A 27145-nucleotide genomic window follows, 5' to 3' on the forward strand; every position below is an offset into this window, starting at 1 on the left:
CCCAGTACTTTTTCAGCTTTTTGATCTCCAAGTATCTCTTTTCTTGTAGGTATGATGAATATTGAAAGTTGTTTATTCCTCAGGTGGAACATCTATAATATTACTTATATTACTTGCATGGTTCAAGAGTCTTTCTTTAATGATAGCACATTATAAAAGCGAAAGAAAACATAAGATAATTTATATTTGGAGCGCTGCCTGGGATAGGTGCCTGTACAGTGATTCCTTCCTCTTTCTGCTTGTCACTTCGTGAGTCATTGTTCTCTGCCCACTAATGGACTGGGTCTGTCTCTTTGTCAGTCCCCCAGACCATCTGCTTCAGGGAGGATCGGAACAGCAAGCACAGAGGGGATCTTCCTACCCACATCCATGGGCCCCAGGCTGATGAAATCAGCTAGGAAAATTAACCTCCCTCCTGGCTGGTGCACCCAGCCTGATGACTAGTGCCACTCTAACTAAAATGGGACTTTGGGACCTGTTACGTGTGTGTTTGTGTGCATAGACGTTTGTGTGGGTGAGCCTAAAGAAAACTGAAAGAAGATGACTAGGAAGAGCTTGCAGCATAGCCCGGGAGGCCACTTTGTCCTGCACTTGACATACAATTTCTGTACTTCTCTTATGTGTTTTGGAATGATTTTGTTTGCACTAGATTTAGGACATATTTTACATGAGTCAGACTTGCAACATGACACTTTTGAAAGCTTTCCCAGTACAAGCGAAGTGCCAACACTATGATTATTCCTTATGTTATGACCTGAAACAGTCATGTCAGAAACCTCACAGGTAGCTTTGTCTTTGGTGGTAATGGTGATGAATCTGACTCTTTCAAATAAGTGTTTTCAAAATGACTTCAACTAAAGTTTTGCTTTCAATTTATGAGGTACTCTGAAGACTTCATTTCCAGCATCTTGAAGACTGAAGGTCAAATGTTTGTGTTTTCCTGAAAATCTAGTAAATATTGGTATATAGAATGATCAGATTACATCCACCTCCTTATATGACACTCTGTCAGTGTCTACTTGCTGGTATCACCTTTTTATCTTTTCATACTAAAATCTTATTTCAGGCAAAAGGAAAAGCAGTAGCAGAAGTTCTTCAAGAGAATATTCACCACTGATCTGATGTTGCAGAAGAACGTGCAGCCTGCAAAATTAATTCTAACTACTGTTGACCTTACATACAAAATCTCTGCTGCTGGTCTTGCTGTTGACTAATTTCAAAGATTTCTTTAATTAGATTCCTCCTCTCCCAGTTTCTGTCCTTAAAAGGAACTGAGATGGACTTGTTCTGTAAACATCTTTAGCCATGTAAAAATGTATATTGTCATTAATTCTGACTAATGTTTTAAATCACTGAGCTATTTTCCTTTGTTGATACTGCATTTAATATTTATGAAAAGTAAGAGAAGACAAATCCTGTCATCTTTTCAAGGTGTTTATTCTTGTGCTGGTTTATAGCTTTACTTCCAGAATCAAGAAGAAAACAACTGCTTAATTATATTTTATTCTTAGTGCAAATCAGATCTTTGACTGAGTTGACTGTGTTAATAAAATGTACTAGAGCTGCAAGATGTCAAGTTTAAAAATGGACATCTATGAATCCTGCCTTGGAAGAGTCTAACTTTACTATGTAGAGTTTTGCAAAAATTTACAGACTTTTCGCTATACTGTTTCAGGAAAAGTTTACCCTGTTTCTATTGATTCTTTAGTAATAATTTGATATATTACTATTCTTAACATCAGTGGTGTCTGTTCTTTGAAGAAAAGATAGAAATGGTACCTATGCAGGCAGAACCCATTTTGAATAATGGACTGGGCACGACAATCTTGACTGCACATATAAGGAGGGACTTGACAAGTGGAGGTTTTTATTACTCATGTGAGGCACAGCATCAGTCTGTAGTTGTTTCTGCTCGCTCAGTGCTTTGTCTGAGTAGGATTTGAAGGACATGCTTGCCTGTAAAGAGATTCTGAGAATTTTCTGCAGAGCACTTTTTTCAATTTAGCTTTGTATTAAAAATGTTGAAGTTTGACTGAAGCACTGCAGAATCAAGCATTTATATTATAATGTGTTTTGACTTCATAAAAATTGAGATCATCTTCTTGGGAAATGACCAGATGTTATAGATAACTGAAATATATCACGGAGACCTGCCTTAAACAAGCTACGCTCTTTTTTTGAGTTGATTTTTCCTTCTCAGTAGTCGTTTTGATTTAATATGCCACAATACAGAATTAAATGCAGCATAGCTTCCTGCCAACTTCCTTGTGTCAACTTTACGCAAGTTGTATTTGGAATTTGGTGATCTTGCTGCATATTCAAAATATTAGAATATTTTCCTTAGCACTAGACATTCTAACATGTAGTGTGAATGTGGATAATGGTGGAAGTATCCATGAGTACAATAAGACTCACTAAAATAGAGGGTTGCTGAGTAACTCAGCATGCACTGCCTCGTCTGTAGCTTGTAGAAAACCAGTGGGGCAAAAAAGCTGGAAATTGAAGTTGCAGTTGTCTTATCAGCATTCTGTGTGGTAAGAGTAACTCACTGAAGAGAGCCTGCAAAAATATAAGGAGCTAAGATAAAAGGATAGTCAGCAAAGGGAGAAACGCTATTTCTGAAATAGTCTAGGAAGAAGATAGGAGAAATGTGGTTTGGAGAAACACCCCAAAAACTCTTTTTTTTTTTTTTTTCCCCCCCAAACCTTTGCCTTAGTTGAAACCTTGCTACTAGTCTACTAGTTTGCTGTTCATCACATAAGGTACACTGAAGACGTGTGTGTTCCAGTACTCTGCTGTCATTTTAAGCTTAAGCTTTGATTTGTCCTCTAAGCCATGGATCTTTCTCTAGTGTTTTGACCAAAATTGCTGTCACATGTTGCTCTTTTCAGACAAGCTCTGACCACTACTTCCTTCACTTAATTTATCATAACTGTAACCATGCTTCCTAAACTACTTCTTGACTGGATTATTGCAGCACTTCATAGCTGATTACCCAGTAAATTCAGCTGAAGTTTCAGACAGTACAAAAAAACCAAAGCACTGCCCATTTGTTGGCCAAAAAGGTACTGGTTCTTCAATGCAGATTCATCTGTTTCCCTTTGCAATTCCAAGTGATGGCATTGCACACTTGGTGTCTCTAGTGAAAGTGCATAGAAAATATTTGCATTCTTCAATCTAAAAACTTAACTCTGTCTGAATGTGAAGGTTTTAGGGATTTCAATGGTTTAATTGCAGAAATAACTTCTGCAGAAAGTAAATACTTTTTTCTCAAAAATCTTGTTAGTTGAAGTATAATTTTTCAGGGGGGAACTTTCAAGGAGCCTTAATGCCAAGACTCGAGAATGGAAATTCAAAGATTTGGTATTAATTTCTTCCATTGGCCCATCAGAGCTTGGAAAGTGCTGTCTTAAACCTAGTAGTCACTAATGCACCCTTAGGGCAGATGAGCTGCTCTGTCACCAGGCACTGCTTTTAATTCAGTAGTATTGCACAGGGAGAGTTAGACTGCAAGCAGGGCAGATTGATTTCTCGGAATTTGATGCATGAAAGTTTCTGCATTTAGATTGGTTTGTGTGCTGGGGGGGGATTGCTACTAAACATCCTCAGTCACCATCTGTGAAGTACAGGGGGTGTATTGGTTCAGCACTGGTTGAAACCGTAACACATTATTTATAAAAGTAGATGCTGGCATTTAGTTCAATTTTCACTGCTTTTTGACAAATCTCTAGTTAATCACATGGAGAAGTTGTGTATGAGGAAGAAAGGCATTTGCTAATAAAAACAAGGCCTTGATGTAGCCCCTTTCAGGGTAAAGATATTTTTCTATTATTGTCAACACTGTGCAGTGAAAAATCAGTCTCTTTACCTCTCTGCATAAATAAATACATAGACTGGGAGTAATAGGTAGGATTGCCTAATTTGTGTGTTCTTTAGGGGAATTTTCAGGTTCATATAAAATATAATTTTGCTGTGTGGTGTAATTCTTTTTCTATATCCCTAGCAAAAGGGTGTAATGACTTTATCTAGTGCTCTACTTTCTTGTTTCTTTACCAAAAAAGCCAAATACAGATAGTCTATTCAAACAAAATGTAGATATTTTATTCACCAATTAGTGGGAGATATCCATCAGTCTTATACTTTCTTCCTTTCTAATTTCCAGATGTATATCACCAACACAGTAAAAGCCAGAGGAACAAGGCTTGCAAAACCTGTTCTGTGTTTGGGCTTAATGTGCTTGGCTTTCCTTACTGGAATCAACAGAGTAGCAGAGTATCGAAATCACTGGTCAGATGTAATAGCAGGATTTATAATTGGAATATCTATAGCAGTTTTTTTGGTAAGTGTATATCTGTGCCACTTCTGTTTGAAAAAAATCAGTGTATAACTTTGTATGTCTTAAAAAAAAAAATCTTGGTAGCCTTGACTTTTCAGACAACTAAATGACAAAAGAGGTGTTTCTAATTTTTGTTTTTAGTTAATTAACAGTTACCTTAGTTATATTTACGTACACTCAGAAATGTGAAGTCAAGAAAGGACTGATCAAATGATCTCTTGACTTCCTTATAAACCACATTGTAGCATTTCAACCAATAATTTTTGCATCAAGCCCCACTTTAAGCAAGTGTATATCCTTCAGAATAACATCTAGTTACGATTTCATGAATAAAAAAATTCAGTATAGTGATACCTACACTGATCAGAGAATAACTAGCATTTCTTTTCTGGTTTTAAATAAGCCTATTGAATTTCTTTCATGCTAATTCAGGTTTACATTGAAATTTTATGTTACTGTGTTTCAAAAAAATCCTCGTTTATCCTTTTCCTTTTCTGGAACTGTGTTCCAAAACCAGATCTTAGTCACAGTTCGCAATGACTAGTGTCTGTGTCAGAAAGCTGCCGCTTATCTATTAATCACCTTCACTGATAACTTCAGTGCAAGACTATGGCATAGAATAGTCACTGCTGTTTACTGTCTGCAAGTTTGTCTGCCTGGCGGCTTGTAATAGCACTAAATACACCTTTGAATTTTTTCCCCATGAAAACACTTCTGAGCTTGATTCTTGGATCTCAAGGTCTTGATCTCAAGATCTTGGATCTGAAGACATGGCTTGGCTGAGAACTCACAGGGATGGCTGAGGTGGGTGTTTTCACTCCTCTGAGAAATATGAGGGCAGCTTTAGGTGTCCTTTAAAATATACCTGCTCACACTTCCAAACGCTCTCTTCCACACAAGGTGTCCAGGAGTTATATTTGGTTGTTCATTTTTAAGAAGTTTTTCCATTCTGTTTGTGTCCCTAGTCATAAAAGAGAATAGAATAGAAAAGAAATCTGTCCCAGCATTTTTTCTTGTATTTTGTGATGTATACCGCATAAACTCCTTTGAGTAGCGTGACATCACATTTAGCTGTGTTTTGAAGAAAATACAATGGGCAAACATCATTGCTTGGCTGAGTGTCTGAATTAGTAGACACACTAACAAACCGGTATATATCACATTCCTAAATCCCTGTGTGAGAGTCATTGCTGCCCTGAGCAGGTTTAGACTTTAGTTCAAACTTGGGGATGGCCCTTGCCTTCTTATTCTCCCTTTCTCACTTTCCATTTGAGAAAGTGTTTGCTGGTCAAAACTTAGATGGTACTGGCCCTTCATAGGAATTTAAGATTATTGCTATATTCTGCTGCATGTGCTCTGGACATCTAGTCATGACATTGCTAATAATTGGTATTCTATTGTTCAGCTTTGGTAATGGATTTGCTTTTAGGTAAGAGGGTTTTTTCGTTCTCAGATGATGCATGTAAAAATAAATTGGTTGAAAATCTTTTGTCTTGAAATATTAATTAAGAATTTTCTGTAAAACACGAACTTCACATTTCTGTGTTTCTACTGTAAGCTGTAACTAAATTTGGTGTCAGTTCTGCCTAATTATGGATGTCAGGATCAAAGCTCAAAAAGAGTTGTTCCTTAGCTATTCTGTTTATCTTCTAATCCCTTCTAGGTTGTTTGTGTGGTGAATAATTTCAGAGGACGTCAGCCAGAGCATGAACATTCTCATATGGATAATCTGGCCCAGATGCCCATGATCAGCATACCCCGAGTAGAAAGTCCTTTAGAAAAGGTAATGTCTGACTTTTCTAAAAACAATTAGATAAAATGTAGCTTTCCTGGAAGGATGATCCCAAACTATTTTGACAAGACTGCCAGGGTAATCAGATTTAAAGTAAGGAGACATGGCAGTGAAGGAGAAAGAAGGGAAAAATTAATTCAGAGACACTCCTTAGGAGACTCTTCATGTAACCTCCAGGAACAATCGCTGCGTATCAGTCCAGTTTACTGCTGTAGCCACTGGTAAGTCCATGGAGTCAAGCTGCGTAGATCTGAGGCCCTCTTCCCTTGTGTTCCTCAAGTAAGTTTGATTAATGCTTTGGCTGAGAGTCCACAGAGCTTGAAGTGCTTAGAAAGAAAATCTGAGCCCAAAGGATTATGCGATTAAGGTACAAGTGGCGTTTATCCTATTGCTTTGGGGTATGTCCTCAGGCTAGTGTAGAACATGGGATGCAGTCCCTTCTGGATTAGCTGCAGGGCTTTTATCATCAGGCATGTGCTAGCCCCAGGGCAGGGCACCCACTTGGAAATGCTGGGGATCTGACATCTGTGCTAGCACGGCAAACAACTTAATGAACGTGATAATAATAGAGAGAAACGTGGGTGATACAGTAACTGCACAAAAGCCATGATCTCATGCCAAAGCAAATGGGATTTTGGACTAGGACATGCTAGTGATGGTCCTCTGAGTATGCCAAGACTTTTTGCAGCAAGTATCGCGATGTGTTTAAAATTTATTTTCATTTCCTGTAATAAAAATTTATGTTTTTTGAAGTTGATGTTGTACTATGTAAGTGTTCGGTAAGATTATGTCTGAACAATTTTATGAACAAACACTGAAATAGATAGCATAACCAAATAAAGAAAACATTTTAGGCATTTTTACCAGGGGGAAAGTTTGAACTACTAATGCAAAGTTTGAAAGCATTTCTAATGACTTTATCTGTCATTATTCGTTAATCTCTTGTGTTGTGCCCAGATTTGAAGATAGTAAACAATTCTACACTGCATAGGGCACCAAAAGTATGTTTCTATGGCATTCTTTTTATATCCAAATCACTCCTGATATTTTTTCATCTTGAGCATACGAAGAAATGTTTTTAACCACTGCCCAGCCTGTCTTAGTCACTTGGAAGTGGTGGAAGTTGTTCTTTAGTAAGAATTGCTGCTAGCTCTAGGTTTGTTATTCCTTTCCTTGAAGGGAAAGAAGATTTCTTTTCAGAATGATCTAACACCCCTTTTTGAACCAAATATGTCTAAGCTACTCTGCTGATATCTTGTCATAAGGGGGTCAGAGTCTCATTTGCTTGAACAAAGCATTTAGATGATGAATGTGTATTTTCAAAATAATCTATTCAGTAAACTTTCTGTAAAATGTCAACACAAAACAAGATGTCAGTTTGCCTAGGACATACCACATTAATAAGAGCATGTCTCATTTACGTGCTAGGCTCTCCTGCAACAGAAGCCATTTCTGTGGCTCAAAAACCATCATACGTAATAAATGTACGTTCTCTGGCTGTTGAAAATTTAATTTTTTTTCTGGGGATAAAGACCTCATGTTAACTTAGTGTTTCTGCCTGATTTGACACCCTCTCACTCATGATGAACAATGTTCTTTTCCTGAGACTTGGCCTAGATTGAGATGTTGTGGGGAAAGCTATGGGAGAGTGTGGAAAGGTGGTGGCAGAAATAATGTTTGCTCTGCTTGAGGATGACCTCTACCATTTGTGAACTGCCTGGGACTCTATTGAATGAGCTTCTTTCCTTTTGAACCCATATTAATTCATATAGCAATAGAGGTAGCTGTTTGCTGTCATGGAACTTTTCTCTAGATAATTAAATTGGGGACTGTCCGCAGGGTGTTACACTTGGTGAGGTCTCAGTGTATGGGTTTATCTTTGTCTATGTTGCAAAGCCTTTCTGCTTTCCAGACAGAGAGGATGAGATGGGAGGATGGTAATGTGGAGACTTTGCTATTTGTTGGGAAATGCTTACTTCTGTTTCCACTCTCAGAAAGTTTAAATTGGAATTAGCAAATAATTGATGAAAAAGTTACTTATATGTAAGTGCATTAGGTGTTGAATTTTTGTGGATATTTTCTTTTTTTTTATGTTCAGTCTAAAGTTTTAGATAGAAGCCAGACCCTGTTAAATAGAAGGCACTAAGAATAATACTTATGTGGAACTAAGATCTAAACTGAGCTATCTCAATTAGTTACCATCACTACAAGAGTTATTAACTTAGTCTTTGCTTTCTAACTCCCTTCTTATTTTACATCCTTTGTTATCCTCTGGAGAGACAGGGGTGCTAAATAATTTGTGTGCTATTTGCCTTTGCCTACTTTAGCCAAGTGCAAGTTACTTTTCACTACATTTCAGTTAGGGCTGTTCCAGTTCCATATTCTGAATGCACACACATTTACATTTGGCTTATTTTAAATCTGTTTTTCCTTATTCTCAGTCTGCAAGCTCCTGTGCAGTATAAAAGACAGCTTACTGTCAGAAATTAGCTACTAAGAGTAGCACCAATCCTGACTGACTGAAGTTATCATGGGCTAAGGCAGTGCTAGCATGAAGCAATGCAACTCTGGTTTTGGTATTTAAAAATTATAACTATATGGGTATCTGGGACCGAGCAATTCAAAGATGCTGTATTAAAGAATGTCTTCATTAGAAATGCCTACCAGATCAGACCTAACTCATTGCAATTTTGTTATAAATTCACCTGTAAATGAATAAGCACATGGAGCATCACACAGAGACATGGAAGCACCTTATTTTTGTGTTTCCAGATCTGCTACTTGCTATTCCAGTGCTTTTTCCTGCTGGAGAACGAATGCTCTTGGCATGCTTGGCATGCTCTCCTTGCTGCCACTGTCTGAATTCTGGTGAAGGTCAAGAGCTATGTTTGAAGTGTAAAATATTCCTTAAATAGGAATATGTGTACTTGTAATATTCTGAATTGAGCTGCTGCTGGTTAATGGCAAGGGTAGATCACTGTTTGCACGACACTTCTGTTTAATTGTGGTGCATACAGATGATTAAGCTGTTCTGCACAGGTACCCACTTCTCATGCACTCAAATAAGCCGTAGTTGCAGAGTGTCTCCTTGAAGAATCCTTGCCAGAGCTGGCTCAGCAAGGCAGACTTATTGCTTTCACCTTAACTACATTCATCCTCAGAATTAATGAAAAGAATGAAAGCCAAGAAACCTCATCACTCACCCATCTGCTCCTTTTTCTCTCCTGTCTCTGACCTTCTTCATTTCTTACAAGACAATCCGTGTTTCAGTTAGCTGGCACTCTCCTACAGAGAGGCTCTCTTCCTACCACAGTCAAGGTTAGAGACTCCTGTTCTTTTGCAAGAGTTACTGGGAAATAGGGATATTCTGGGTGGTACCTGGAAGAATTTAGAGTTCAGCTTCATCCAGTGCAGTCACAAACTATTTTTTCTGTTTCAGGGGAGACTGACATTATTTCATCTAAAGTCACCTGAAATTGGCCAGGGCTTAACAGGGTGCTCGTACACATCTTGTAGTAGCTGCTGACTCTCCTAGCCTTTTGTTTTTTTTAAATAAGTATTCTAGCTTTGAAAAAATAAAATACAGAGGGAACATGGAGCATTTTAGGACTAATTGAGGCAGTAGATAGAATACTGAGGTAAGAGGTTTTGGAAGGAACTGTTGGGTTAGGAGAGGCACTATGGTTCATCTCCTGTGGGATGAGATGATTACTGTGTCTGATCATCAGTGCTTTCTGTAGCTGTTCAATATTACTTATTTGCACAGTAGGTTCTTTGCAGTGCTCTGTTTGACAGCTAAGCTGCATTTATCCCCAAAGTCTCTGCTTGGCATTCCTTCATAGTGCTACTTCTGTCAGCAATGCCCAAACCATGTTCCCAAACAGTCACTGTTCCTTGCTACAATGAGGTTTCTTACACTCCACCCATAGGACTGACTCTCCAGCATGACTGTGAACTAGAAACATACAGTTTAGGTGCGCGCTCTCACACACACACACACACAGAGCTATTTCTAAGTTCTAATGGTGATAAGTATTTGGAATTCCTCTCACAATATGTGACATTCTTGTTGCCTATCATACCAATTGCTAGTCACTATCAGAGTTAATTGTCTCAAAAATCTTGTTAATTTTGACACTATGATTCTTGTTCTATTGTGTGTATGCCAAAGGTAATGGTGGTGATAAAACATTTTAACAATAGTGAGTATAGATATTGCAATAGATTCTGATAGTATTTTAAGACTGGGGAAGCTTTGTGCTTTTGTTTTTAAGGTAGAACGTTTTTTCTGTTTACTCCATGTAGATTATTGACGAGACATAGAACATTAAGCATTTTGCTGCTAAGAAGTATTTCATTGGTATGTGTGCTTGTGTACACACAGCATGGCCTAGGGCATCTGGTCTGGTCCCTCGGGCTCTCCAGAGAGACTGATTGCCTATTAGTGAGCTCACAGGCTAAAAGCAAAACACAAAGATGTTTTAAAAGCTCATCATACTATGGGCAAATGGAGGAGAGGGTTTATGTCTATTTCTGTTGCTTCAAAATATTTCAGTTGAGAAGTATCCAAATGCTGTTGTGCTTGATGTCCAAAAGTGTACATGGGTATCCATATAGTGTTTTAGTACATGTATGTCTATCTCCAGGATGGTTTGACTAGAGTCCATGTGCTTACGTTAGCTTATAGGCAGGTTTTCAGATTTCTGTTGTCATAATGGTTCTCTCTTGATAATACAGTATGTTAAAGGAGATATAATACAACATTGTTTCACACACAGAAACACATACCCAGGAGAAGCAGCTCATAAAAGACCATAAGCAATTTTGTTTCAATGTCAAGCATTTGAATTTGTATTCATGTCCTATTCTTCTGCTTAAATCTACTTCTGGGGGATTGTACAAGAATTATTTCTGTTTGAATGCAAACTGTGATCAGCGCATCTAATGTTCAAGTAAAATAACGTAGGAAATGGAACAATATATTAAGTGTGACCTCCTCAAATATACGTGTTGTAGGTGTTACAGAATCAAGGTATTAGTAACAATCAAGAAGATCCTGTGCAACACAACTCCTTCAAAGCACACATCATTAGGTTCTTCTCCTGGATATCAGGAATGGACCGTTTTGAACATCTTCATATAAGGCAATAAACATATGTGCACAAAAGTGCACGAGTGTGTGTGGAACTGAAGCAAAGGCAGATGCAGTGTGGTGGCAGCATTCTGTGCAGGTCTGCAATGTTTTAAATGGAGAATTTCACTTGAACTCATTTTTTTCTCTAAAAATGTGATTCGCCCAGTAAAAGCATAAAATATACTTTTGCTGAACCAGAGAATTGTATGGTAACATTATTTTTATTGTATGATAAACTACCATTTGCCTGAACTACTACAGTAGTATTTTTCTATTTCTTTTAACAAACTTCACTGTGTGAAGGACTACAAACAATTTTTCAAATTCCTGTTTTCAGAATTGGAAAAATCTTTTTTAGGATGATGACTATTTTTAAATATTTCTAACTGTATTCATGAGAGCAGAAAAAAAAATTCAGGTAAAAAATATTTAATATATGTAATGAAAATTACCAACCGCAAAAAAGTTGTCATGGATTTTTTTTTTTCAATGCTTTAACACTATAGAAGCGCTTATAAACAGAAATTAATTAAAATCTTAACAGAAGATATACAGGTATGCATCATTTCCCCCCAGAAACCTGCACTCAATGCTTAGCCTTTAGTTTTCATTTTTCTATTAGTGGTGTGAGAGCATGGTTATGAAGCATGCTTTGTTCATGTGGTGCTGACACCAAGCTGATACTGTCAGTTTAGGATGAATAATACAAAAGGTAGTGTGCCTGTCTGTGAAACTGCTGTTGTTGAGCAGACCCTCAGCATATTCTAATTCTTTTGAGTACTGCAGAGAAAATAATTCCCCATGGAGTTGGAGAAGCTGAGGTCTTGTGCATGGTTATTTGCTTGTCTCCTGCATCTGTGTGAATCTGCTGATGGTGGTTAGTATCTCACACTGAACTTTGTCACAGTAAATCTAAGCAGAAGTAAAAGACCATAGTAAGAGAGTTGAAATGCAGTTATACAAGAGGGATGCTCTTTGTTTATTTTTTTTTCTGTAAAGAGTCTCAGCACGGCTTATTTGTAGTTTTGCCTGAGACGATAACATATGAAAAAGCATGAATACCCAGACAGTTGCATGAATCTCTATCAGTGATTCTTGCCATCAGCAAGTGATTAATTTTGACCTAGTTATGCATCACCCTGCTGAGTCCGTTGGAAATGAATTGACAAGTCTTCACTAGTGTCCAAATCAATAGCTCCGCGATCAGTAGCTTAGTTCTCTCTGAGGGTTTATTGAGGAAGGGAGATTGACTTCTGTGTTATATCGCATGCTCTGCATGTCCTTTCAAGGATGGTGACCTGCTCATTTTGAAAGTATAGTTGACAGGACTGTGAACCACATTCTCCTTTTCTAAGTGATAGTTACCCAGTCCTGAGGTAATGCCACATGAAAGAGCATTTGGTTCTCTGCATCACAGACAAATGCGTGTCACTTAAAGAAAGGCATAGCATGTAACAGGACTTAAAAGAATTGATTAGAATAAATAATGAGGAATTTTTTTCCTCTAATTCCTCATTTTTAAACCATCTTACTTATCAACAAAGTGAGTAATTTTAGACTGACGCTACTTTAAGTTGACAGGATAATTTTCAGGTCTAAATAAGGAAAAATAAAGTAAATACTGTGAAAAAAATGTCATAATAGCCTCACAGCAACTCCAGAGTCATTGAGGTTGCCCAATGTATTGTCTTTCCTGTACTGAAAGCAGAAGATGGCCAGCCAACTAAAATGCTTTGAAATGTTAATGTTTTGCTTTATAATTAGGAAATCTAATTTTGCTTTTCTTCTGAAGAATAAAAATCTGGAAACAATGACATTTGCTAATATTGTTCACTGAAAACAGTTTCACAGAAAGTTGCACACTGATTCTGGTTTTTCTAATGCTTTTTAAAAAATCTGCGGGCTATGGTTTAATCATTGTTATTTTTTTAAAGTATATTCATTCCATTTTGGAGAAGAATGTACATAGATGATTACTATTTGGTGGTGTTCTCTTATGAAAGCTGTCTAAAATACAGCAAGAACGTTGCTAGAGCTAAAATGCATATTATAGGGGAGGGGGAAGAGAGCTCCTCCTCCTAGACACAGTACAGTTATGGCACACTGAGAGAGGGAGCAAAGCTGCCAGCCTTGTTTGGAGAGGGGGGAATAAGAGGCAGCTTTCCTGTGCTCCCACTCAGGGTACTTATAAATTCCTTTCTCCAATGTGAAAGTCAAAGATGCCTGCCTGCCTCCCCCCGCATAGACTGATAGACAAATATCCAGACAGTTTAAAGAAGAACTGAGAAATATAAACTTGTGTGGTGGCCACTGTTTCTCTGCGGTACTTTCTATGGTGTGTGATAAGGGATTTTCTGGAAGACTTAGAACAACTTCCCTTCAGCAAAAAAAAAGGAGATTTATCCTGTTCTACGTGAGTTATCTACATCCTCCCTCCTGTCTTCTGACTTTGGTCTGCTCCAGGAGGGAAGGTGATGAGAGAAATCTGCAGTGCTTTGTGTGGTATTATTTCCCTCTCTGCATTTTTGTGCTGGTGAACAAACATGTGGCTTAACATCAAGATTCCCTTTATTAATTTTACATATTGCATGCTTTATAAAAAATGGTGGCAGTCAAGGGTACTGTGTGCCTAAAGGGAACGTACAGTTCCTTTGGATCCTGCACATCACTGTGCAGCTGAGTCTTCACCTACCAAATGTTTGCAGAGGCACTTGCTTAGGTTAGAGCATGAAAACGTAGCAAAGCTCTTTGGGACGCTGCAGTTTTACTGTGTAGAGTCACACATAGTGTATTCACATTCTGATACACATCTTTGTGTTTGTAAGAATCATCCTGTTGAAGGAAAGGGAGAATAACATCGCAAATGAAGAGGACACTGTAGTGATTCTGAAAAAGAAATTTTGGTGAATGCAATTTTGTTGTAGCATTTTACTACTTGATTCTGTGCATTGAGCACATGGGGAGCAATTACTCTTTAAAAAATATAGCATTAAAATTGTATTAATACTGAAAAAGAATATTATAATCTGTCAGAAACTGTCATTTTAATTTCTAGGAAATTTGCTTTAAATTATGAATAAGGTAGCAATAAAAGTACAGCTACCTCAATTATTCATATTGTTACTTCATTTTAAAAATCCCATCTAAAACTAAAATATTGTAGAAACATCGTACCTAATTACTTTGTTCAGCATACTTACACATCCAGTCTTTCAGTGGTTAACAAAGAATTACTATGGGAGTGAGTGAGAGCACTGCAGTGAAAACCCATTTTATTTACATCATCTTGCAATAGTCTCCAAGTTTAAGGCTGTCCCTAAAGCACAAGAGGCAAAAATTTTCACAATGGTGACTGATGTCTATCTGTGTGGTTTCTGGGTTTTTATCTGTTTGTTTTTCCTTTAACTCGTAGAACCACATCACGGCCTTTGCAGAAGTCACATGATGTTGATGCTGATGTATATTCACTCCATTGGACTTCATCTCTTTTCACAGCCCACACACGATAATTGCAGTGTATCAAAAATAAGAAATTTTTAGAAGTCCTATTTCTGACTTGATTTTTACATCATTAAAATGATACCAACATTTTGAAGAGTTCTTAAATATTATAACGTCATTATACTTTCTAGCAAAAATATTAACTGTTTACTTTTTGATGGAATGGGACAAACTGAGCACTAATTATATTTATCTGACAATACCCTCTATTTTGGCTTCTCATTGTTTTTAATGGTTCATGTACCTATTCCAACAGTACTTCACATTTTGATTTGACTTTGATTTTTAAAATCTACATTTTTAATTCAGCATGAACTTGTTTCCATTTGAGGCAATTTCAGTGTATAAAAAATAGACAAATATTACATTCTGTATGAAAATGCTGTTTGCACATTGTATTACGCTGTATTTCATGTAAGATATCATTCAAACAGTATGTTATATGTAAGACTGGTGCTTCTGCTTTTGAAGAGAAAAAAATGCCAATTTTTACTGTAATAAGTATTGTATCATAATTAAAAGTTTATTTATTTGGATATTTTCCTGACATAATTGTAGTTGAATTGTTGTTTTGTAGTTCTTGAATGTCTTGGATGATATATATGTATCTAGGTTAAAAGAAATGAAAATAATATAGAAAGTTTGATCATTGATATATTCTTTATTACTAATGATATCCCATGAAAGGTTAAGGGCTCCATTCTTAGCTCAGCATATCTGATGGGAAGCCATGCTATTCATAAATCATTCAAACAAATTATTCAAGAGAGCCTGCATCTTCTCATATTTGTTGTACACCCTGATATTATGCTGGGAGAATGGGTGCTAAGATAAGAAAAGGGTCACTGGCTTAGTGAGAAAAGTGCATATGAGTTTCTACTCTCCATTTTCATGTTGGAGCACTCATGGAAAAAACAAAATGGCTTCATTAATTTTCTTCAGCCTAAGTGACCAGGACAGGCAGACTTTCTCTCCACAAATCTTTCTTTCTCTATTTGTGTTTCAGGGCCATATTCTTGCAAAAAAATCCTCTGTCAGTCTGTGTGGTGTTGACAAATTGATTTTTCTTCAACATCAGGCAATGTTATCGTATCTCTGTTATTGCTGTGAATAATCAAATTGAGCCTTCCCTTCAAAAGACAGCCTCGCTGACTATTTGTAGTGAAGTTGTCCTACAAAAATTGAGCATCAAATGGATTTGAATATTGTGGATGCTGAAGATGCTCTTAACATCTGCCAGAAAGTTTTCCTCTGGCAACAGTTGATACAACGTGAGCAGTATAGACACATTGAGAATAGCAATGTTCAGTGCAGGCTACTGAACATTCTAGGCCTTAAATTTTCCATAATTCAGTGTATTTCCTGTGCATTAATCATTGTTAGAAGATGTTTGAAACACAAGGCTGTAGAATCAGGTATATATTTTCTATGATGAATTTTAATGCATTCCCACATAGTCATTCAGGTAACACCTGCTTTTTACTTTTTAGTTTAACCTCTGCTTTCACTGAAATGCAACTACCTAAATAGTGCTTGGCAAACAGGGCAAGACCAGGTCACCTTTGAGTGCAATAGAGCATATCTCACGAAGTCATTGTGCTAAACTGAGAATTAAAGAATAAAGATAAACATCAGTGGGGAGAAAAGTCCTAGAACAGAGCCCTTAGCTACAACAACGTTACTTAGGTGATTGAAAATCCACCTTTATTAGACTATCAACTGTGTTTACAAAAATTGTAGTAGGTCCAAAGTTTGTATCACCACGTTAGGCACACTTACCCTTCTCTTAGTACCTTGGACCCTAAATAGCTAGACTAATGATTTCTCTGTGTGCAGATTTAAATGAAGTCTTCACTCATTTTTGCATGGTAGCAAACCTGCATTTTTTTATATCTGATTTATAAGATTACCAAGAGATTCTTTTATGTTAAAAGAGATGACTCTTTTTTCAGTGTACTGTATCTCATCAGCTTGTAACTGGTCTCCTTCTCTCTCAGGATCTTTCCCAGTCAAATATTTGGGTTAAATTTATTGTATTATCTCTGTGAACCAGCAGTGAGAAAACAAAAAGAGACACACTCTGCTGTATAATGTATTTTTAAATAAAATAATTTTCATTTGTATGTAGTGTAATTTTTTTGGATATCTACTCTAGATATATTTTGTTTGATAGTGTACATATAAAGACATGATGATTTTGAGTCAACTGCATTTGCTGATGTATTTTCACAATTAACCAGGAATCCCCACAGTTAACTACCTTCCCTCAGAGGTGGTTCTGGTGAAATTGAAAAGCAGTAGAGGAAGAACTTTCCTGCAGAAGAGTCCACAGCCTGTTGGTGAAGGACTCGCCCCAGGATGTGGACTGGCCAAGCTCCAGACCCTACTTTGATTGATTTTCAGAAGTGACAAGAATTTACCTTTCCCACACCTGTATCTCTCCACTGCTGTGGAGCTTGGGCCTTCGTTCTTTCATTCTGGACCCAAAAAAGCTTTCAGTAGGAACAGTTTGCCAAAACAAAAGTAAGTTGGCATTTTCTGACTAAAATGGCTTTTTGGTGGTTGCTTTTAAAATAATCCCAGTGAGTAGCCTATGACAAACAAGCATCATCCCTCATTCAGGCAATATTCTAGCGCAGAGTTGTTCCTAATAAAAACTCTGGTTGAACCGTTTCAGTGGTTTTGAATGCAGGTGGTTTTATGATCCTTGTGGACCTTTTCTGTGTGTATTTCAATGAAACAGCTCCACTCTATTTATATATGAGATGTTTATGAAGCATCTCTAATGCTATATGCTGCTGTGTTCCTAAAAATGGAATTCATAAGGCATATGGGGACACCAGCTGGGCTCGTATCCATACCATTTTAGATTCCCTTATATGTATTCTGCTGTTTGTTCATAATCATGAACTGCATAAGACATACGGCGATAGCATCTGGGCTCACATCTCTTCAGCTTTTAAAAATGTTCATCTTAACAATATGTATTAAAAGAGGATAATGTTGGTATTTTTCAGCTGCAATTTTCTTTGCTGTTTGCTGTTGCCTTCTAATTTTGTTGCTGTCCAAGAGCACAGTGAGTGCAACAGTCCATTTGCACATTGTGTTAGCAGGGAGCTTTTTATACTCCTCTGAAGTCTAATTTTGGTATTTCTGAGGCTTGCCATACAGAAAGCAGAGTGCACTACATTTTAGGAACAGATAACCTGAGTCTGTTTTGATCAAATACATCCCTGGCCATCTGCATAGTCTTGGCCTTGGGGACACTTGGGAGCATTTGTAGGTGGAAGGGTGAGCAGACCTCCAGACCTCTCAGCCCTGCAGCACCTCCCTCCAAGCACACCACCAGCATTTTCACCAGGCTCTGCCTCTGACAGCTGACTCGACCCCAACACACCAGACCTTCCTGCTGGACACCAGCACGTTTCATCTCCCCTCAAGTATCTTTGAGAAACTGGACAGATAAGGCAAGATACCACGCCCTCACCTGAAAGTGTACTGCAAGCAGGACTGCAGTTGGAGCCAGCGGCTGCCCGGTTCTCACCTGGACAAGTGGAAGGCCAGATGAATGGGGACCTATCATGGCTTTAGCTTTTGGCCTTCTCCTCCACTTTCTAGGCTTTTTGGTTTTCAGGGATTTCCACAAAGGAAAATAAAGGAAAGCTTCACAGTCTCTCTGCCTGCTCAAAACTCTGCTGCATGCCTAGGGTTGTGCAAGCTTTGCTCTTGCTATTGGCCACAAGGCACTTTCCACTGAAACACAGTGTTGCCTTTTTGTCATCCTCTCCTGTGTGAGGATGGCTGAAAAAGCTCCTTAGGGTTTCCAGGCTTGACCTGATGTTCTGGGAAAAGAAAACTGTGAACACCCCAGAAATACTCCTGTCAAGGTGGGAATTGGAAGCCCTAGTGTGACTGTGTGATAAACCTCGTTGTTTCCTCAGCACTCACTGAGTTGCCATGCCAAGGTACAACTCTAATAGGTTTGGTTTTGATACTAAACTGCCTGTATTTGCCTCATCATGAAGCCTCAGTCTACTTCCAACACAGAGAATTAGGTACTTGGTTCCCTGCTCAATACTGCAGCTTGTTCCCTCTCTGTAAAGATTCCTAGGAAGCACAGCATATCCTGTGTGAAGCCTGTCCCCAGTGTCTGATGAACACTATCCCAGACAAGTTGGTGGTAAGATAGCTGTCATTAAGGTTAGCTTCAAAGATGCTTAGCTCCCACTTGCCTAAAAGGATATCATGATCCAGGCATGTTTGATGATCACTCTAGCTGGAAGCAATATAACCGGCTAGTGCCCAGGCTCCAACTACTTTTTTTCTGAAGATGATGGTGACATCCAGTTCTCTGCCCGTGATGTCCTTGAACTCAATTTCTTCCATTCCAGTTGTCAGCTCTTGATAATACATTCTGCTGTGAGATGTGATATTCATGAGGCATAAGGGGAGAGTGGCTGTGTTCATCGGCAGACCATTTTAGATACTCTTACATGTCTTCTGCTCTTGCTCTGTTATCACTAGCTGTATAAAAGATTTGGAAGTAAGTTAATCTAATTGAATTAGGACAATTTAATTCTGAATAAAAGTATACACCCAGAGGTTTTATATGATTCTAACTAATCCACAGCAAATCTCTAGCTAATTCAGATAAACCATCCTGAGTTGTCCCGTGTGGACAAGTCCTAAGCCTTTTTCTTCCCAGAGGAGCTCTACTGTTGTAATATCTTCCCCTAGTGACTACAGCCAGAGCAGCATGTGGCAGCCAGTTTCCTGAAGTGATCACATCAGCAGAATAATCATCTCTATATTATGCAGCTGCTAGAGGCTTCATTAGTGGACTGGGTGCAGAGGACTGCTCTTGTGCTCTGAAAGTGATTAAGAATGGGTACAATGGCAATCTCCAAGTGTGAAATTACTGAATCCATCCTCTAAGATGGGGGCTTCAGTAGAAGCCCCAGTAAAGATTTTTAGTCCCCAAAACCTGATTCTTTGCACCAGTGTTTTCATCTGACAACATTCAGATCTAAATAAAGAAACAAAATTAAGAAACCAAACCCTTTTTCTGACAAATCTCTCCCTAAATAACAATGTTATACCCAAGTAGATACTCTCTGCAGCTACAGGGAATTTGCAGCCTTGCTGGCAATTGTTAATGTGGTTCTGAATGTGAGATCCTTGCGTTGTGAATTCCTAGGATTGCTCTAAAGTAGGCAAATAACCCTAAAAAAGAGAGTAAACATGTCTACAACTGTAAAAGAAAAACTAAAGAGCTACAAAATGAGAAGAGGATGAATTTCAGAAGCAGGGAAAATGCCTTCTTACATTCTTTAGCAAATGTGCTAGTTTGAGGTAGATTTGCTGTATTTTTCTAACAAAATATCATTGCTTTAGTGGATGGCATTTCTACATTTTTTAAATACTGCAGTAGAAGAGAACTGCTGCTCTTAGTCTGCTGTTTCTGCTAAGAAATCATCTGCTGTTTCATCCTCTTTTGCTACTGCTGCTTAAGGAAGCAGCTACTGTTCCTTCCTTAGCAACCTCTATTTATACAATAGCAACTGACAACTTAAAGATATTCTATTCAAATATTCTAAAAATAAATCTGATGTGATGAGAATGAAGTGCTTATTTAGGAAAACAAAAGAAAAGCCCCTTTGGCTCTCATTGAAGACAGGGAACTTGAAGCTAATCCTAGTAGGAAACACCAGGAATAAAACAAGACCCTTGCTTTTTGGCAATACTTTGCATTGTCAAGACAAGGTGATAGATCTTTTTTGAGATTAATACCCATTTTTTTTCTGAGTGATTAGAGAAAACATAATAAGGATGTTGTCTTGGAGCATATAGTCTTCCAGAGAGAAACAGAGAATGTCCTTGTTTTTGTATTATAGTTATTCTATGGCGTCCCACTCAAAGACAGCGAACACCAGTGCAGAAGAGGGGGAATAGAAAGACCAAGCAAACTATATATTGTCAATGGAGGGTGAGAGCTTTCCCACGTTTCAGTCTTTTTAGGAAAGAAACCAAGTGAGTAGGGACTTGATATCAGCTGATCATGTGACAGAATTCTGTCATCCTGGGTCTCCTATGGGAATGTTGCCTGCTTATCATGTATACATTTCAGTCAATTACCATTTTGCTTAGAAGAACAGATAATCACAAAATGTTTGCTCTTCAGTTCTTTGTCAGATTAAGAGAACTCGGTACACTCATAGCATTGGATGCTATGCTGCTGCTTTTTATCTGCTGCCTGATGACTTGCCTTCCCTGCATATTTAAGGTAAAAGACAGTATTCTGCATTTTTGAATGAATAAAATCAAATTTTTCTTCAGGAATTTGGTGATCTGCATGTAGAGGTTAAGAAAATCTCTCTCATGGATGTAATTTCTTTTGAAAATTGGGATTGTAAACTCAACTTCTACTTGTATACTGCTATAAACCTGAAAATAAAAGCTTCTCATAGTTGAGGGGCAGGGTCACCTCAACAGGCTCAATGGAAGAGCCAGCTTCTACAAATCTTGAGCACTGCGGTGGGAGATACCACAAGATTTTGGTCACCAGCAAGGCTCTTTATGACCTGCTTGATCTCAATGTGTGATTTGATTTCCATACGTACCATTCACTTCACTATGGTGGTGGTTTCAGTTGGAAGATTGCTGAGAAACATACATGTCAACACAAAAGAGAACAGTACTAAAACTTTCCTCTTCATCCTCACTGGCCTTCACTTTTTCACTCTGCTTCTGGCATTTGTCTTTCTCATTAGATGTTCCATATTGCTGTGTCACATTGTGTAATAACCAGCAAGTGTAGTTGGACTTAGGCCTTTGCCAACATAAAATGGAATTTTCAGGTGCAGATATGAATATGAAAGTAGAAAAATGTGGTGAGGTACCAGTTATTTTCATGGGAGTAGAACAACAGCAGAAAATGAGATTGTTTCAGAAAAAATGGAGGGGTAAGGGAAATTTGGTAATAAACGTGAGTGAGATAATCTAAGCTAAAGACTTAAATCTGAATACAAGTGGAATTTCAAAGGATATAACGTGCAATGACTTTATAGACATTGGATGAGAATTTCCTATAGAGCTAGTAAAGCAAACAGATCATACTAGATTAGTTCACGACACTGCAGATCCTACAGATAGTGGTCTGACGGTCATGTTTACAGGCACAAATATGGCCTGAATTTGTGACGAGTCACAAACTAATGGGAAAGCAAGGATGCGCAGGGCTGTGTGTATCATGCCTTCCACAATATAGCAGAAAAGAAAATTGGTCAAGAAAGGACTAGATACTGCTCTTTTCTATTCTGGTTTGTGTAGCTCTGAGTAGGAGTCAGGGAACTTGTTCCAGATCTAAATAGGAGATATAACAGGGTTTGGGAGGGTGGTTTTGTATCTTTTTATCATTTACAAATCAGGCCATATGTTTGTTAATTCTTTCAAATACATGTGGTATTTGGGAGCAGCGCTCCAGATATGACGAACTGCCCTTTCCAAAGCAAGTTCCTTGTGTGGGACTACTCAAAGAAAATCACCAACAAAGATGTACAGGAGACAACAGGAAAATCCCAATCATCATCATTCCCTTTCAGCCACCTTGTGTCCACCTGCTTTGAGAGGTCCCCTTTCTGAAACTCATACCCCACCCTGATCAGGCTTTGAATTAGATCAATGTAGGCCACCCGATGCAAATTCAGTACGTCCTCTCCTGCGCATCTCTCCTCTGCTCTTGCCCCCACTCCAGCCTGCACTCACAGACCATTAGCAGAGCTTCAAACACAGCTTTTGCATTAGCTGTGAGGAGGACACAGGAGAGCTGCAGCTTCCCCTGTCACTGCTGTTCGGCAGCTAGAGCTGAGATACACAGCCATGCTCCCTCCTCCTGGAGTAAAAGGATAGCAAATGTCTTTGGTAGGACAGCATACTGTGGGAAACTGGGCCATGGTCTTAGTTGCTAATGAGTATTTGCACATTTGTATTGTTATGTTGGTATCGTTCTTCCTGACAGACCTTGTTGTGACAGGAGGCTGCAAGCTCGTGTAGATCAGTGGTTAGCCCTGGAACAGGGAAAGGCTCTTTCACCTGCCAGATGGAGAGTGGAATTATCATATGAATTTATCAGCTTTGTCTCCCAGAAGCTTTAAGATGTCCTGGCATAGCCCTTTTCCAGGACAGCATGTTACCAGAATAGGCTTTCAGTCCATCATTTCTTATTCCTCGAGTATGAGATAGATGTGATTTCCATTCATTCTCTGTAACAGATGCTGTCTTTTTTTTCATATGCCAGTTTCTTATTCTTGATTACTTTTTGAACTTGTTCACTTTTCCATATTGGTCTTTTATGGCTCTTATTACCAGATGGCATAAAGAGCTTTGCAGCATGCATTAATCCAGCTTCAAAATTTTTTATTTTCCTTCAGTGCCATTCCTCTCTGCTGAGTTTTACACTTCAGCAGTGTTTAAGCATGTCATCTTCCTCATTGTTTGGTGTTGGTTTGCAGTTTAGCATTTGGGTTAGAATATATTGTAGACAAATAGAGAGCTTTGCCTCACACTTTTCAACACTTAGGCTCCCGTCTCCCTGTGGCAGTGGTGGAAATATGACATTCTGCCATTTTGTGCATTATTGGACATGAGTGGTGGCTTCAGTGCAGAGGTACAGGCAAGGAGAAATGTGAGACATTCCAAAAGCAGGGAGAGACCTCCTGGTCCAGGCAGCGGTGTCCTGATGGCTCTCCTGGCACAGTCACTCATGAGACTGAGGAAGCTCTGTCACAGGCAGGTGTGGTCCTTTTGGAGCTGTGTACTCGTGCTATGGTGACAATAACAGCTGTATTTTGCTGTTTTGCCCATACACTTCTGTTTCTGTATCAGCAGGGTCAAAGCAGATTAAGTAATGACAGAAGCGCACAGGTTCCCTGTCACTTTTTCATTTTCTGTTGTCTGCCTCTTCACACAAGCATGCCACATGCTGATATGTCAGTGCAAGTATCGCCTCATCTGTTTTCACATCTATCCTTCAGATACGACCGACCATTTTTTTACCAAGGAAGCAACACAATATTGACTCTCTTTCCTTGTCTTACTCCCTTCCTCTAGTGACTCCCCCACTACTGTTAGTCCCTTTGACTTTGGTTCTGTTTTAACAAAGACCAATACACAACAGAAGTAGCACTGTTTATGACTGTATTTGCCTTCTTACTACATATCTGGCTACAAGTGTGACGTGATTTATATCTATTAGACTGTAGATTCTTCGCACTATGAATTGTCTGTATCTGGGTCTGCAGGACACCTCATCAAATGGAGCTTTCATCCCAAATGGGGCCTTTAAATGTCATCCATAATCTTCTATAGACACTTTTATCTGTCTAGGAGACATTTGGGATCCCACTGCTGAGCAAAGTATCTGCAGACCTGGAACAGTGGACATAGCACTGAGATGTTCCAGCCAGCCTGTGAACATGAAAGAACAGACCAGGATATACGAGCATCTTTTCTGCTGCTGAACTGTGCTGCTTATAACTTAAAATTGAGATTACTGTGAAAGGGGGAAGGCATGAAAATAAAAAAAGGAGCGTGAAAGAAATTTAGCTGAAGATTTTAAGAGCTATTTAGATATTAAGATTCTGAAGGGGAAAAGTTACTTAGTGAAGTAATTAAGCATATCAGATGAAAAATTGCAAAAAAAATCTCAACCAAAAAGGGAGCTTTCCAAATACTTTATTGAAGGAACCATATAAACACAAAGAAATGCAGATTTCTGCCTTTTTTTCTGAGACTAAGCCTTTTGCTGTGCCATCCTATGCAGGAAATTGCAGTCTATGATCAGTGTGCGAAAGTATAAATTGACTATATTTACAGACTATATTTATGTAACAAGGATTTGTTTTCTGACCTGCTGTTCCCTGAATGGAGCTCATCATGATCACTATGCGCAATCAAGTGCAGTTTTGCTGAATATGGGTGTGCAGCCAGGACTTCTGATATCAGCTAGATAAAAAGCAGCTCAGGAGCTGGAGGTGCTGGCTACTTAATCCACCATTCACTGATTCCCTTATCACACTCCCATGCTCCTACAAAGAGAGATTAAAACCAAATCACTCAATTTATGACCTTAGCAATAGAAACTGCCACTGTTGGTAATAGCATTACAGTTTCTAATTACAGCAGTTGAGATGCTTCTAGATAAACGAAGAGCAATTTAGATGCCATTTGACTCTAGGTATCAGCATCCTGATGTTTCTCACTGCTCATTCATTTCTGGAGGGGTCTAGGAGAAGGATTTGTCAGGCAGAGGGTGACAGGACATGAGGAAGGTAGTTCTACAGCTGTGCGAGTACTAACTCGACATTTTGAGTAACGACGTAGGGCTCCATTTATCAGATAAGGTACTCTGCTTTACAGGACTCTGTAGCTATGAAAAGGTGCTGTAGGAGGATTCACACTCATCATCTATTAAAGCAATTGGTCATTGTGGTATCTAAAAGCAAAATCATGGTAAGAGACCTTTTTTTCATCCTAGTATAGTCACCTGCTCCCTGCTACACCTGCCAGCCCATGGATATTTCTGAAGCACTTGGGAGACTCCAGAGAAGGGAAAACTTGGTTTGAAGGAACTGAGGGAGTTCTAATTTTTTTTTCTCTGTAATAGTTGTGTTGTGCATCTCTTAGTACTTCACCTCAGAGTTAGCCTAATGAACCAAAGCCTGTGGAGTGGAAGTGCAAGATCCTGTCAACAGAAGACCTTGGCTTGAGCTGGAGATAAGTAAACCCTTGAGAATTAGTGGGAAACAGTAAAAATTACTGGAGACACATTGAATGTTCTTGACAGTTTAAAAAATAATGCATGTCTCCTTTATGTTGATTTTCTAGGTACTCCTGTGGCAAAGACTAAACATAGAGGAAACACTAGAAGCCATATTTCCTTAAAACAAAAATACCATTTAATAGTTGTTTTATTTTCCTGTGTCCTTATTTCTTTCACCTGACACAATCCTAAAACAATTGGAAAAAACCTTAAATATATGCTTGCTTATAAGATACTTAAACAGATGTATAAAAACGGCAGGTGATTTTGGCTTGCTGGATGTTGACCAATGTGGTCACCCAAGTAATTAGAACACATTGCAGTTTGACTAGCTTTTCAGCCAAAACAGCCAATTTGATTCTCATGCATTAGTTTTGATAGAAAAGGGTCTGGTCCCTTGGCTGGTCTTCCCTGACTCTAATTAAAAACTGCTCATCACCCTGGGGAATCCACTCCTCAGGAAACTTGGCCTCTTTTCAGCAGCAAAGCAGTGGCTGTTAGAAGTGAGCATTACTCTTGTTTCCATTTCTCTGTTCTCCTGATCTCCCTGTCTTAGCTAGTATCAAAGAAGCAGGAGGTTTCAGACAACAACAAAAATAAGATCTGAGCACATCTTTCTCTTTCCCTAGTCTTCAGAAATGGTACTGTAAAGGTCACCTTTGGTGCCAATATAAGTTTGTAGCTGTGTTTTGTTTCCTTTTCTAAATGGAGTTTACTCTGAGTTGTAGTCCAAGATCTTAGCCATTTTGATGAGAAGATCTGTAGTAGACTTTGTATTCTGGCTAACCTCCAAGTAGACTCTGCCTGGCTTAATTTACTCAGTGCCACTAACAGACTGGTACAGTTTTCACTCCCTGTTCTTCAATTTAGTATAGTGTTGCTGTGCACCACTAAAACAGCCGGTCCAAGGTAGTCACTGGGCAAAACTGGTAGTGGCTAAAGAGGCTGGCTGTCCTGGGGCCAGGCACTCAATGCCCAGTGATGCAGTGCTGGACGGTGGTCTGGGCTTGCTAGCTTAGAGGAAATTGTTACCAAGGTCCTTAGATGACTTTCACAAGATTGATAGATGCATAAACTGTGTCCAGACTGTTTTTTGAGCATGAAATTTGCCTCATGTTTACCCTGTTTGGAAGCGCTTTCATGAACCATGAAGGAGAACCATGAGGAGAAATATTACAAGGAAAGCTCCATCTGTGGGCAAGGAGAGCCATAAATTCATTTTGGCTCATACATTCATAGTAGTTTACTATGTTTCATATTTGCATATTCTGTAGTCTACTCAGCACTGCCTTTCAGAGTTCAGTTGAAGTCTGTGGCAGAGATTGCTGGCTAAGATTTCTTACACTTTGGTATCGGTCTTACTATGGAAAATAGAATTAACTGAAGGATAGTGAAATAAATACATGAAACATATTATTGTAAAGTGGAAAGCACAAGGGGAGAGATTGGGCGTACAGAGTTGGGAATATGGGAAGTGTGTTTTAAGCAGGACATTCAGTCTGGAAAGCACTGAACATAAGAATTAGTAGCCTGTGTTTTGAAAGTCATTCTTCATTAAAAAAT

At 38.6% G+C, this 27145-nt stretch overlaps 1 protein-coding gene across 2 annotated transcripts in view; it reads left to right on the forward strand.

Moving 5' to 3' along the window:
• Positions 1 to 16886, forward strand: part of PLPPR5 (phospholipid phosphatase related 5) — a 45464-nt gene extending 28578 nt beyond the window's left edge. The window contains exons 4-7 of one of the 2 annotated variants that reach the window (XM_059821789.1): positions 4163 to 4339; positions 6000 to 6119; positions 6437 to 6451; positions 14675 to 16886. In XM_059821789.1, the coding sequence (XP_059677772.1) occupies positions 4163 to 4339; positions 6000 to 6119; positions 6437 to 6451; positions 14675 to 14707 (345 nt within the window). In that variant the 3' untranslated portion in view covers positions 14708 to 16886. The remainder of the gene's footprint in view (positions 1 to 4162; positions 4340 to 5999; positions 6120 to 6436; positions 6452 to 14674) is intronic. The other variant, XM_059821788.1, reaches the window with a different exon arrangement.
• The last annotated feature ends 10259 nt before the right edge of the window (positions 16887 to 27145 follow it).

Source organism: Gavia stellata, chromosome 10, assembly GCF_030936135.1.
Source record: "Gavia stellata isolate bGavSte3 chromosome 10, bGavSte3.hap2, whole genome shotgun sequence".
NCBI lineage: Eukaryota > Metazoa > Chordata > Aves > Gaviiformes > Gaviidae > Gavia > Gavia stellata.